At 44.5% G+C, this 13,843-nt stretch overlaps 1 protein-coding gene across 1 annotated transcript; it reads left to right on the top strand.

Annotated features, from left to right (window-relative positions):
* Positions 1–6,730: 6,730 nt before the first annotated feature.
* Positions 6,731–10,665, top strand: LOC116959280 (uracil phosphoribosyltransferase homolog). Its single transcript, XM_042807543.1, has 4 exons — positions 6,731–6,799; positions 7,505–7,666; positions 8,458–8,556; positions 10,526–10,665. Exons 1-4 carry the CDS (start codon positions 6,790–6,792, stop codon positions 10,663–10,665), a joined length of 411 nt encoding a protein of 136 aa, XP_042663477.1. The 5' UTR covers positions 6,731–6,789.
* The last annotated feature ends 3,178 nt before the right edge of the window (positions 10,666–13,843 follow it).

Below are 13,843 nucleotides of genomic sequence, written 5' to 3'. Positions count from 1 at the left end.
GGGACTCTGGATCAGGGGGTGGGGATGGGATGAGGGGTGATGGGTGTTTAAACTGAAAGAGGATAGATTTAGATTAAATATAAGGCAGAAATTGTTCCCTGTGCAGAGGGTGAGGCGCTGGCCCAGGGTGCCCAGAGCAGCTGTGGGTGCCCCCTCCCTGGAAGGGTTCAAGGCCAGGTTGGACGGGGCTGGGAGCCCCCTGGGCTGGGGGAAGGGGGCCCTGCCCGGGGCAGGGGGTGCCACTGGGGGGGATTTAAGGTCCTTTTCAACCCAAACCCTTCTGTGATTCTATGATTCCACCAATGCTGCAGGTCACCTGGGAAAGGCAAAGCCTGAGTCACTGAGTAGCACTCTTAGGTCTGCCCCTGGGCTGCTAAAAGCTGAACAGCACTAAAATCGAAGTCTTTTTGTCTTTTTGTGTGATACCACAAGGTATCACAAGCCCTGCACGGATTTTTCTTTTGAAGTCTATTTATTGAGCTGTCTTAAAATGCAGAAGGGGAAGCAATTGTCATCTGGAGAGAGACCAGCCAGCAGATATACCTAGAGGGTACCCATTCAAGAGCCTTTCTTCCAGACAAGCCGTCCAGAGACATAACCCAGGATGCCAAAATGACATCGCGGGCTCTTATCGATCCCTTTTTCTGGGGGACAGAAGGACTTAAACAAACACAAGTGAGTTTCAGTGGAATTTTGCATTTTGCATCTGTTTCCTGCATGAAGCATGAGACACTTCTACTGCTTCTTGTCTATACCTGCAACTTTTTTTTTCTGTACCATCAGAATTCATTTAGAGATCTTCTAGACTGCATGATTATGCAAGATTAGGCTTCCAGCCTTTTAATGGAAATAACAGTAGGGGTGGGTGGTTCTAAAGGCATCTTCAGACAGAAGATCCACTTGCAAAAAGTACTTAAGTGGGATGTTCTCTGGAGCACAAGACATTTTATAGCTGGGTTGTGTGGCAGAAGTGTCTCAAGAATGGTGGCTGTAAAGTGGGGATGTGGGTAGCAAGGAAAACAGGAAACACAGAGGCCCCCCCCCCCCCCCCCCCCCCCCCGCCCCGAGTGCTCGGTCTGTCCTGCTGTCTGAAATGTAGCACGAGGTACTGCAGCAGCAAACTGCGATCACTTGTGCGAGTTGGTTTTGCCTATCAAAGTATCACCACTTCAGAGAGTCACTCAGCATCAGTGATCGTACCCTCCAGATGATGATCTAGAGCAAACAGCCTGCGTAATGCTTGACATACCAACCTGTCTATCAGGCGCCATGCGTTTATCTTTTTGCATGTTGCACACGTTCCATCTTCTTCGAGAGGAGGGGAATGGGAAACCTATGGCATTTAAAAAGTGGAAATGGAAGAGATGTCTTCACGTGTGGTACCAAAGCTGTGATGACCAGGATCCTTCGTGCCTTCTGCTCTAAAATACAGTGTGATCGTGGAAATGTTTATTTGGAGCGCAGGGCGGTGACTGACATGCTCCTCTTTCAGTGCACTACCAGTACAGACAGAAGAAAATCTCTGCCAATTTTGAGCCATATAAGGTATATGACCTACAGATGAGACAATCTAATTTTATCCTGTAGTGAGCACTGGTGCACCTGTATAATGAATAGCACATTATCACATCCTTTGCTTGACTATCTCAATATAATATATTTAGTCTTCATAACCTTTGGTACATCATGTATTTATTCTTTCATCTAATGTACTTGGAGCAACTTGCTAGCAAGATACAGCCCTATTTATCCTTCTAAGGACAACAATAGCAGGAATAAATGTTAAACTAGAGGAAGGAATCAAAAAAAATAGCAGCTCTATTTGTGCTGTGCTGAGATGTATTCCTTGGCAGCCCCAGAGATTCAACAGTCTGGTATTTATCACGACGAAACGCAGAAATGTCTGATGATTACATGAAGGAAAATAAGGAGACTGAGTATAAACTGCAGACTGAGAGATAAGGGCACATTTTTACAGCAGGCAGCTGCTAAAGCGATGGTATGTCGAGTCTGTCCCTTGCTGCAGCAGGGGAGGCAGCCCAGGACAGGGCAGCGAGGGGGGCAGAGCTGAAACCAGTGATAAACAGGACAGTTCAACACCACGGAGGAGAATTAGGCAGCCTGCTTAATCACATTATTTAACACCATGAGGATTGTTCTGATAGAATTTATCCCCCCTTCATCTGCCACTGGATAACGCTGCAAAATGCTGGCCTTGGCTGGGGAGGCTATTTAAGATCTTTCTTTTCGAAACGAGCCCCTGGCGTGGTGTTCAGCGAGAGGAGTCTGGCCGGCGGCGCCCGGGGCTGTATCGGGGATTTAGCATTGACCCGAGTCCCTCGAGGACGGGGTCTGCCCGCCCCCCGGCTCAAGGTCCTGCCCTTGGGGCACACGCCGGATTTGGCCCTGGCTCTGTTGGAAGGCGGGTGCTTGGCAGGAGCCCTCCACAGCACGCCCGTATGCAATGGGGACGGGCTGCCTTATTACAGACCTTTCCTATGAACAGGCTTAACACTCTCAGGGGGTTTTGGGGGTAGAGCGGAGGAGAGATTCTCTCCTGGAGGGTGGGAAATTCCAGCCTCGGTTGGGGTTATGATGCCAGGATTATTGAAACCAAGAATTGAAGAGTAAGTTTTATTATTGAATCTGAAAGGCTCAGGGAGCTCCCGGTGCCTGTGAGACAGTCACTGTACAGCTTTGGTCAAGGTTGCTTAAAATTAGGATTAAGATTTCAGAACAGAAAAGTACAAATCTCTCAATTATTGCCAAGTCTGTAAAGTCTGCTAACCTACAGGAAACATGCTGAGATGGAGGCTCATGCTGGCTACGGAGAACAGCTGCTGTGTTGTCGAGCAAGAGTGATCACCAGTTTAGCTTTAGGGCTATGGTTACAAACTGGGTTAAGATTTCAGTTTAAAAAGGGAAATGTGCCATTGCCTGGACTGTTCTGGACATCGCACAGGCCACGTTCTTGGTTGAAGGGTGAAGGATGATAATGAAATTCATTATTTTGTACAGAGGGAGAGAAGCTCCTGGTTTTTAGCAGTTGCATCCCAGTGGTGGAAGTCCTCCAGCTCCCTGCCACAAGCACAGAGCTGAAGTAACACATGATCCTTCCGGATTGGCTTCATTTCATCCTTTTACAGTACACCAGATTTCATGCAAGATTCAAGGGAATGATGAATTGCCCTCTAGAGCTGGCATTTCCTAAGGATAATTCAATAAAAACATATGGGCATGCTGCATATGATATAGATCTTACATTCTTTGTAGGGTTAACACAGGTAGTAGCATGAGTGTCTGCTTGGCAAATTCTTCTGACAGATGCTTTCCTCACCCTCTCTGCCTCAAATAAAACCACCAGCCTTTTAGGACCAATAATCCCCTCTCATGCAGGTGAGGAGATTGCCGAGTTACCCCGTAGCCTCCTAGGCTGGAGTGCAGATGCTGTCACTCAGCAGTGCCAAGGGCATCAGAAGCAATTAATGAAAAAATGAGAATTGATTTGAAGAATGTAATAATCATTCATGTAGCTGGCAAAAAAGAGGGATTTTTATCACTGATATATTAGAAAGAGAAACATTTACTCTCTGATAAACATTATGGCACCCACAGAAGTAAGTCTGAAATGTCAAGGACTTGCACTGTAAATGATTTCATTCTAAAGAATCAGAAAATAATAATGGTGCAAATCAATCCAAGAGGCTAAGAAGGCTAGAAGTGGGTAGGGGAAGGTCTTCTGACTCCAGCCTTGGCCCAAAGTAAGAAGCCAAGTATCTCCCTGGACCCCATGCCTGCCTTTCCATAGCAATTTTGCTTCCCAGCACCTCATGCCCAGCTTGGTTTTGGAATTGCTCTCGCAGCTACTCTTGGCAATACGCAGATGTTCACCCTTCACGGTTCTCACGTGTCCTGTCCTACTGAGGCAGATGTGCTTATTGAGGGGTAAACTGAAATGGTGATGGTGATCCCCGGGTACAGACACAGAGGATGGGCAACCAAAGATGAGTAACAGCAAGGTGGTTTTAAGGGAGAAACTAAAAACTGCCGTCACCTGTATCTCTGCTTAAGCTTTGGTGGCTGCCCTTGGACAGGCAGTTTTGTCACTCTGTGCTCAGCTTCTCGTTGCTCTAACAAGGGACAAGGAGCTTCATTGATCTTTGTAAAGCATTCAGTAAGCGCCACATTTTTCTTTCATGTTCTGGATGTCCCTGCTATAGCACACATACATCAAACCCTGCCCGTAATGGAGTAATTAAACGGCACTGCTAAAGGGATGTCATAGGATGGGACTGATTACAGCTCACCCAGAAATGCCTTCCCAAGTCTCAGGCCTTTTGACGTGATTCTCCCCCCTTCCTCTGAATTTCTTCCTGCATTAATTTCAGCCAGTCCTGGGATTATTTGAAAAAGGGCCTTGGGGGACTTGTTCAAAGGCACTGCCACCATGGACGGCTTTGCTTTCTGAACTGAAGCATTTCACTCCTATCTGTCTGGACATATGAGCTGCTCAGCACTGCTTCATTAGGCAAGTTATTTTTAAATTCCCAGAAAGAGCAAAACATTGAGAGAGGAATTAGCATTTGCTGTTGAAACAGCTGCAAAAAAGAATAGGCAGAAACGGACTCCGGGTCCCCCCTGCTAGCCCTGTGATTAAGCAGACGGCAGTACCCAAAGTCACCGACACATGCTCAAGCTGCACATGAGATGTTAGAAATCACGCCCGAAGGTAAGGATTGGTGAGTGACCATCCCAAATGTGGTTTGGATGTAAATAAGGGGGTGACCATCAACACTGAATAAGAAAATGCCTTTGAAAAATCTCTCTTCCCTCCAACCCCGTCCTGTGTTTCCCACTTTCTCTTTCCCCCATTTTTCTCTTAAGGACTCTGACACTTAAAAAAAAAAAAAACGAAACCACTCCATTCTGGCTTCTCAACACAAATGAATAAAAAGATAAAGCCTGCCTAGGATCCTTGCTTCCCCTAAACAATAATTAAAACCCAGCGGGCACCCAATACTTTCGAAGTGCCAAGGGACAGCAATAAAGCTGCCATTATTTGGTAGTACCCTCACCTGGTAATATGTTTACGTTTCCCAGTGGCTAATACTGCTCTTACAGCCCGGAGTCAAAGCAAAAGGCATGGCAATAAAGCTGTCAGCAGCACGTTTTGGTAGCTGTCTTTTTGCAAAAGCTGACTGCCCTGCAGCTTGCGCTGCTGAGGGCAGCTATGGCTCATGCTGATATGTTACGCGGGTGAAAAAAAAGCGTTGGAAAGCTGTAGCCTGTTACAGTTGTGGCCTAAACCTGAAAAGGGAGGAGAGATGACTCAAAATGGCCTTTTCACCTAACCGGGAGCACACACGTATTGGAGCAAAGGCTGCCTGTGCCTGCCTGCGTCAGCTCTTCCCTTCACCCCTGCCTGCAGTCAGAGTGTTTCTGTATTTATTCAGAAGAAATCTAGCAGGAGCTGTTCTATTAACCTGCTCCCAATTCCAGCCTAATGAAGGCTGCCAGACTCCTCTGAATTAATTCTTGTTCAAACTAGAGCGTTTCCTTTGGAAAAAAAAAAAAAAATCTTGTTAAGTATTTCCAGTGATTCTTCAGTGACAGGCACTCTGCCATAGTTGGTGGACTGTTTCAGTGGACAACTGTCCCCCCCTGCTAAAAATATACAGCAACCTATTTTGATGTCCCGGAATCAAACACCACTTTGCCAGACAAAGAACCGTTTAGTGTTAAATCTGCCATGTGCCTTCCTAGAGACTGCATTTAAAATGTCCCTTAACCTTTTATTTCTTAATAACTGTTTTCCTTGGGTGTTTTCTCAGGGAGATGTGTTTTCCAGCCCTCCGGGAAGTTTTCCTGGAGCCCACAACAGAGATAATAAAACCTCCCTTGTCTTCCTTGGTGCCTCCCTTTTTGGTTCCATGGAAGCACTAGCTCCTCTTGGCAGAGCATCTCATTAGGAGCTCATCTTCACTGATTATTCCTCTTCTGAATCACTGTTTTCTACGACTTTGTCACCCAGCCCTTAGTCCAGCTGCTGCTCTATTCTTAGGCTGATGACTTTACATCTGGTGGCATTGAAAAACACGTTGTTTACTTAAGCTCAGCTCATTAAGTGATTCAGATTAGGTTTGGTATCAGTGACCTGCCCCTAACTTCTATGCACCTGCAGATCACCAGTAATGATTTTATATTTTCTTGTAGGTCACATTAAGCAGTGTGGGGTCAACAACTGATAGGAAGGGAGCTGTGCCTTGTTCAGTGATGCTTCTGCTTACAACTACACTTGGAGACCTATCAGCTAGTTTTCAGTCCAATTAATATTTGTCATATTGACTTACACCGTTCCTCTTCATCAAAATGTGAAAGACAAGCTCAGATGTCTTACTAACTGAAGGTTTATTTTATCAGAACTACTACTTGAAACCATGACATTAAGGAAAGTATTTGGTTAACTTGACAAAGCCTACTTTTAATAATGTTACAGTTGCTTCTTGAAATTATTAGCGAGGCCCCTTACCTACATTACTCCATACTATTTTGTTTGGCCCTGCTGTCAGCATGACAGAAACACAACACATTTGCTCCAGTAAAGGCCACACTTCCCCCCATCCCCGGATGGGATCAGCCTTTCATCAAGTCTTTCACAGGGCCCTGCTTAATTGCAAAATGCAAAATCCCCACCTTCTCTTTTGCAGGCAGGCTCGTGCTTGTTTGCGACCAACAGGACTCATCTACGAAGGAGTCAGATTTGAGAAGGGAAACTGCGGGGTCAGCATAATGAGAAGCGGTAGGTAGCTTCTGGTTGTTGAACAAGCACAAATGAAATGTTCTGGAAACCTGTAAGCAACTTCCTTTCAAAAAATGTGCAGGGACACTCCTCTACAGCAAAGTTTTACCCAAACCTGCCAGTTGTTACTCCTTGTTAGGTATCCTTGATCACAGCATGCCAAGTACTGTATCTCACTGACCTCTCAGGAGGCAACTGTCCTTCCTTGCCTGCCACCAGCGACTCCTGCTCAGAGACAGACAGGTCTGCAAACAAACCACGCTCAGCGGTGGCAGAGTCACCGTCCTTTTGCCCAAGGCTGCGGCAGCCTCGGTACCCGCGATGTGAACTCCAGTGGCTCCACAGCTCCCGCGCTGCATTTTGCACCGGGGTGTCTCTGGGCAGAGCTCACAGACGTTCTCCAAACCCCACACGCTGGTTTCGACGCTTCCAGCTCTCGCCTTCGAGAGCTCAGCACTGCTGTGTGGGAATGCCAATACCCGGGAGCTCAGGAACACCGGGTAGACTCGGTTTTCGGTCTGAACAGACAAAAAAAAAGAAAACAGCTTCAAGTGTTTTTAACACTTGGAGCCAAGGAAAAAAGTCTCCTTTTTAGAACTCTTCACCAATACGGTATCTGCACTGTCTGTTCAATTGCAGCATCTTGCAATTGTGCCATTTCTTAGCGTGTAATAATTTGTTGGGTTTTCTTCTGCTCATTTTGAGGAGAGGCAATGGAACAAGGTTTGCGAGACTGCTGCAGATCAATCCGCATTGGAAAAATCCTGATCCAGAGCGATGAGGAGACGCAGAGAGCCAAAGTGTACTACGCTAAATTTCCACCAGACATTTACAGGAGAAAAGTTCTTCTCATGTACCCAATACTAAGTAAGTGCCTTCCATCATTCCATACGGTTAGACTCACCTGAACAGTGACTGTGCTGAATTTAAAGGGAAATTTCCAAATTGCAGGGGCTTTGAGGAGGTTTTTTGCTTGGCTTAGGTGACACAGCAGGGAATTTATCAGGCTATGGGAGAATACGTATCAGTCAGCTTGCACCAGCATGAATGCAGAACAAATCACCTGGGCATGCCGGCGGTTGTGAGAAAGGCTGAAGCATTAAGACTTGATAGAAATTCAATTTTTTTAATTTTGCCATGAGAAAAGACTCAAACAGCCCTTTTCTCATACTATTAAAAGACATTTCTGGATTAAGATTACCATCCTAGAAGTAAATTATTTTGAAATTAAATACAGTTAATAACTACCAAAAAAAAAGAAATATATAATCTGGTAAGCGTGGTAAGGAGTTTGTCAGGATGAAGTAACTTTTCCAGTGTAAGACTTCATTCTGGTTCTACACGTGGAGCTCTTAATTGCCATTTTACTATTTCAGATGAGCTTCCTTGCCTCAGGGCTTTAATAAAATCCACCAACTTCAGTGCTTAAAACCTGGCAGAGTTGGCTGTTTCAGAGCAGAGATTAAGCTCCTCCATCAGGAGACTGAAGATTTCTACAATTAATACGTGCAGAGGTGACAGTTTTCCAGTGGGAAAGGACAGTGTCATCTCTCAGTCACACACCAGCGTTAACACGGAAAGTCTGGGATGGCCTGGGACAAGTTCTTCAACCAAGGCAGGGGGTAAAATAAAAAAAATCTCCCTTTTCCCCCTTTTAGGTACTGGTAACACTGTCATTGAGGCTGTCAAAGTTCTTGTAGAACACGGCGTGCAACCAAGTGTCATTATCCTGCTAAGCCTGTTCTCCACACCGCATGGTAAGTTGAGGCCTTTGCAGTCTCTCAAAAGGCACCAAATCGATCATCCAGGAATTCCCCAAGAACCATTTTAACTACACAATTCTATCCTGTTGCACCGACACACTTTGGAAGGAAGTATTTTGGAACAGACCGACACACTCAGAACAAATGGATGTGACTATATGATTTTATAAGAGGTTTTCTTCTATGTTTTATTATTGCTGAGTTGTTTGAGGGCGTGTTTAAAAATCTTTTTGGCCAAAGGGGGAAATACTTGACTTAGCTTAGTTCTGGTCAGTCCCTGCCTGAACACGGAATCGGGTACAGTAACAAAGCCCTCTCTCATTACAAAGTCAAGCATCTCAATGTTGGGCTTGTACAAATTGCTACACTCTCTGCTTTAAGTTATTCTTCTATAGCCTGAACTTTTTGGGTGTAACTGGATTTACAGCACCTAACTCGACAGAGACTGGCAGTAAACGTCATGGGAGGAATCCTTTGGGCCCAGCCTGCAGACTGCACCAGGGAAAGTGGAAATGGGTTTTACCCCTTAAAGAGCTGTTTGCGTGTTAGGAAAACTATCACACCCTGGGCTGAATACTTCCCCTCTTCTGCTGCCTGCAGCAGTGACTACAGTCAGCCTGGGCAATTGCTGCGTTCCAGTGCATTTACCCAGCATATCCAACGGAACTTTACACATTCTGCATTTATCACATTCTTTGTACGCAACTTTCTTTCAGAAGCTAAAGGGGGAAAAAAAAAAAAAGTCAATTTCAAAAGTAAATAGCAGCCCAGCTTTAAAACCACAGGTAGCAGGGGGCACAATCAAAATTACTGCGCTTATGCTGCCCAGATCTCTAGTTAACAGTCTTTTTAAAGGCCAAAAATATGGATTGGAAAAACTGTGTTCTCCTTGGTAGGCCATCTGCAATTATGTTTGCGGCATCAGCTGCAATAATGCACCGAGCAAAAATATCTCGGCATCAGTACTTTGAGAAACATTAAGTTTCCCCCCAGGGATCTGGCTGTTCATTTACGTGGTGCCTTGAAGATCACAGAGGCGTAATGTCTCCACCAACCGCCAGCCTGACGCTGTATTCCTGGACACCCACCTCCCACTGCAGCTTTCTGCACCCCGCTCGAGCCCCGGGATGCAGAGGAACCTGCCCGACTATTCCGTGGCACTGGAATGCAGCACAAACAGGACAAAAGCCCGGCGTAGCATAAGGATCTCTCTGCCAAGGAAGCTGGAGAGAACAAAATGGAGCTTGTTCTCTCACTCAGACGGACAGTTTCTCCACATTTCGTTCTGCTGCATTTTTACACAACTTTTGTATTTGTTTCACGTTTCATCCTGAAGCTTTCAAACATCTGATGTGTGAACATTGATCTGAAGTGCTTCTGACACTCTCAAACTATGTATTGCTTCTACCTGGACAAGAGTTTGTTACAACCGCGTGAGGCTGAGCCGCGTTCAAGGAAAGGGAAAAATCAACCATGAGTTAACAGAAAAGTTACTGAGCAAGAGTAAGTTACTCGGAAACCTTCAAGGCTGTTTCTAAGTCTGAGCTGGATTGCGGCATTATCATAAAGACATCTGTTTTAATACTAATTAGAAGACAAAACCTGATTTTATATGCTACCTAATGAGCAGTGCTGCAGCTAGCCAGCAGGCAGGGATACTGCCTGCAGACCCTGTAGCTCTTCTGCTGCTGCCACTTGGCAGAGAAATGACACCGAGAGAATGACACGGCTGTAAACAGAACCAAATCCAGAGCGGAGACAAGAACCTGCTCAGAAAGCCCCTGTAAACCCACACGGCTGCCGACACAGCTCTGATACTTTGATCTTAGAAATCCTCTTCAACTGACTGACACAGAAAGTCACCAAATCTTCTTCCTGTTTACACGAGGAAGTTCGAGTTTTAAAAGGCACGAATAGCACCTCTGTTGGTACTAAATTCCTATACAATTCCTCTTGTGTTTAGCTGCCATCTTCCTCTCAAGATCCCCCTCCAGAACACATCTGGCCAGAAATGAGGAGATTAATTCTGCTGCCACCTTTCATCAAGCACAGCTTAAGGTCCACCACGAGATTTACGCTAGAAACACAGGTTTGGATCGATAGTGGTGAGGTGGTGGAGCACATCCAGAGAGCGAAGCTGGTGAAGTGTCTACAGCGTAAGTCTTAGGAGTGGCTGAGGGAAATAGGGTTGTTTAGCCTGGAGGAGAGGAAGCTGAGGGGAGACCTCATTGCTCTCTACAACTACACGACAGGAGGTTGCAGTGAGAAAGGGGTCGGTCTCTTCTCTCAACTAACAAGTGATAGGTCAAGAGGCAATGGCCTCAAGTTGCACCAGGGCAGGTTTAGATTGGGTATTAGGAAAAATTTCTTCACTTGAAAGGGTTGTCAAGCACTGGAACAGGCTGCCCAGGGAAAGGGCTGAGTCACCATCCCTAGAGGGATTTAAAAGACACGTAGATGTTGCACTTGGGAACATGGTTTAGTGGTGGACTTGGCAGTGTTAGGTTAACGGTTGGACCCGATCTTAAAGGTCTTTTCCAACCTAAATAATTCTGTGATTCTGCCTGCTCCCCAAACAGGCTGGGAGTTTAAAAGCTCAGATGTGGAAGGACAGTACCCAAGGAGGTAAGTTCTCCCAAGAGCACAGCACTGCCAGACACACAAGACCTAAATCAGAATTTAGCAAATTTCTGAACACTGTTGAAAATGCTTTCTTAAGGTACAAAATTCTTCTCAAGCTCTTTAAAACGCTAGCATGCCAGACCTGCTGATTTAAAAATAACCAGCTGGAATAACCTCCTGTGATATCGTTTGAATGGAAAATACTTTGTTGTATAAGACATAAATATAGGCTTCTCTCCCCACCAGAAGAGAAGGGACCCTCCATCCCCCTGCCTGCTGAAGGAGAGGGCCTGTCGCCAGCACGGAACAGCAACGTAGATAGAAAACTGAGATGGAGAAAAGAGCAAAGTTAGACTGTTAGGAATTGTTATATCCTTAGGTTTCCTCTCAAGTTTGTTCTGGGCTGGTACATTAGAGTAAATTGGCTTCATTTGCCTGCTCAGTACCTGGCTCTGTTAATACTTAGAGTATACAATGATTTGAGTTTGGCAGGTTTTTTTTTTTATTATTTTTTTACTTCAGGTTTAGAAGCTCCCAAGAGATTCAGATTTTTCTCACCTCACTGCATTTGGATTATTACTTATCTATATTGTCGATATATTATTTTAATATCTTTTTAGAAAAAAAAAAAAAAACACCAACATTTTTCTCATCTATCACTGCATACCAAATAACCTGTTTTTAAGACCCTGGGGGATTTAAAGCAAATTTATTTACCCTAATTGAAGGAGATGACATTAAACTTACCATGGAAAAGTGCTGTAATTCTCCTTTGCTATATATACACTAGCAAATTGAAAACATTTAAGTATGAATTACACCATGCTTTTGCTATAGATTCTGGATTTTTTTTCCCTATACTGCAAAGTTCTCTGTGAAAATATATTTTCCCCTACAAGCTTTCTGAAATACACCACTACACCGATCCTAATTTTTTTCAAAAGGAAGATATGTTAAGGAGATATGTGTGCAAAGGCTATTAATTGTTATCAATGTCAACTGGATACTAAAATCCAGTAAGTGGTTTTGAAAAATCAGAGCTTATTCTGCACCTGATGGACCCTGTGAGGGCATCTGCAAATAAACTCCACCAAATCACACCGAGGGATGTGCTTTTCCTTAGCTGTCTGCCCTGGACCTCAGCTACAAATGGTAACCACTGAAGCGAGGTGTGAATCTGCAGAACCCAGCTGCCATCTCTGCATTGCTGGGTGTTCCATCCCCCAGCAAACTGGCAAATACCCACCTGAAGAGTCTGAACTTACTCACAGAGGTAAAGAATAACATGTTTTATTCTTCTGTTGTTTGCCGTTTGATGATCTTCAAGACTTTTGGTAAGATTTATCAAGTAAAAGCCTTTTATTGAGGGGAAAAGAAAGAGACAAACAAATTACTTGTCAGATGTCATAAAACACCGAGAGGATGTTCCAGAACAGAAACCATCATCTTATCTCTCCATTCAAATAGTAGAATATGCTTCACCCCCCATTTGCTCAATAATCCCTAACGTTTTGCTGCTTAGGTTACTGGTGTATAACAAAGCCACTTTTATCCTGCTCTGACCTTGCCTGGTATTCAGAAAAGGTAGGGAGAAAAGAGAGGATTCACTTTCATGCATAAATCACTGTCGCAGTCACATTGCCGCCTATTTCTTCAGTTCTTTGAGGTCTGCCATTGGAGCACTCTGATGGACGTCCTGCTGATTTACTAATTGCCAATACTCTCACTCGGTGGCTGTCTTATCAATTGTCGGCACGAGGCTTTCCATGATAAATTGGATCAGTTGTATGCCGATCATCTGCTCCCTGAATTATTGATGTTTGACAGTGGAATGAATTTTTTGCCTGCTTCAAAGATGTCTGCCAAAAATGAAAGTGTACATATACAGTCACAGGGTCTCTCTCTTCAGGGGATACAGTTTCTCCAACTACTGGAATCTGTCAGAGGTAGAATCACTGTTTACATAAAAAGTTCCATTTGTCATGGGTCAGGAACAAGGCAACTTTTTCCCATGACAACTATTTTGATTCATTAAAACTGCAAAACTGCTTTGTGACATTAAATTTACTCTTCCTAATTTTTCTTTTTTAAATTTTATTCACACTGAACAGTCAAACCAGAGCTATCAGGTCATCGTTTGACCCTACAGTATATCCAGCTGTAATGCAGGATCTGTATTGCAGCAATGATGCAAAGGACTGATCTGATTTAAACTCACACTCACAACTGCAATTTACTTTTAAAAATGTGACAGGTTAACCTTCTGCAAGCAAGTTTTATGCCTGATTAGGTATCACCTCTCCGTAACTCCAACTATATGCCACATCATCTGTCCTGCAGCTGGAATAATCTTCCATGCTTTATGTTCTGTTTATTTCAACAAAAGCATAGTTGTGATCCTACATTTGCTCCAGATGAAACTGGGACTGCCTCTGCTCTCCATTACTAATGATTTTTGCATCACCGCCTTCAGTGCAGTGAGTTTCTAATCCACTTCCTTTCCTGGTCCCATGCTGTGGCAAATAAAACTGATGAGAAGTTATGCCCTGTACTTGACCCCTCCATTCTCTCTAGCACAAACACTGTAGCTGCCTTGGAGCTCTCAAGTCTGAAGGGGCAAATTTAAGCTGTGAATATAGAAAACCACCTCATTTACATT

Source organism: Tyto alba, unplaced genomic scaffold, assembly GCF_018691265.1.
Source record: "Tyto alba isolate M040663 unplaced genomic scaffold, T.alba_DEE_v4.0 Super-Scaffold_5, whole genome shotgun sequence".
NCBI lineage: Eukaryota > Metazoa > Chordata > Aves > Strigiformes > Tytonidae > Tyto > Tyto alba.
The sequence above is the reverse complement of the archived record's forward strand: the minus strand, read 5'-3'. Positions and strand labels throughout refer to the sequence as shown.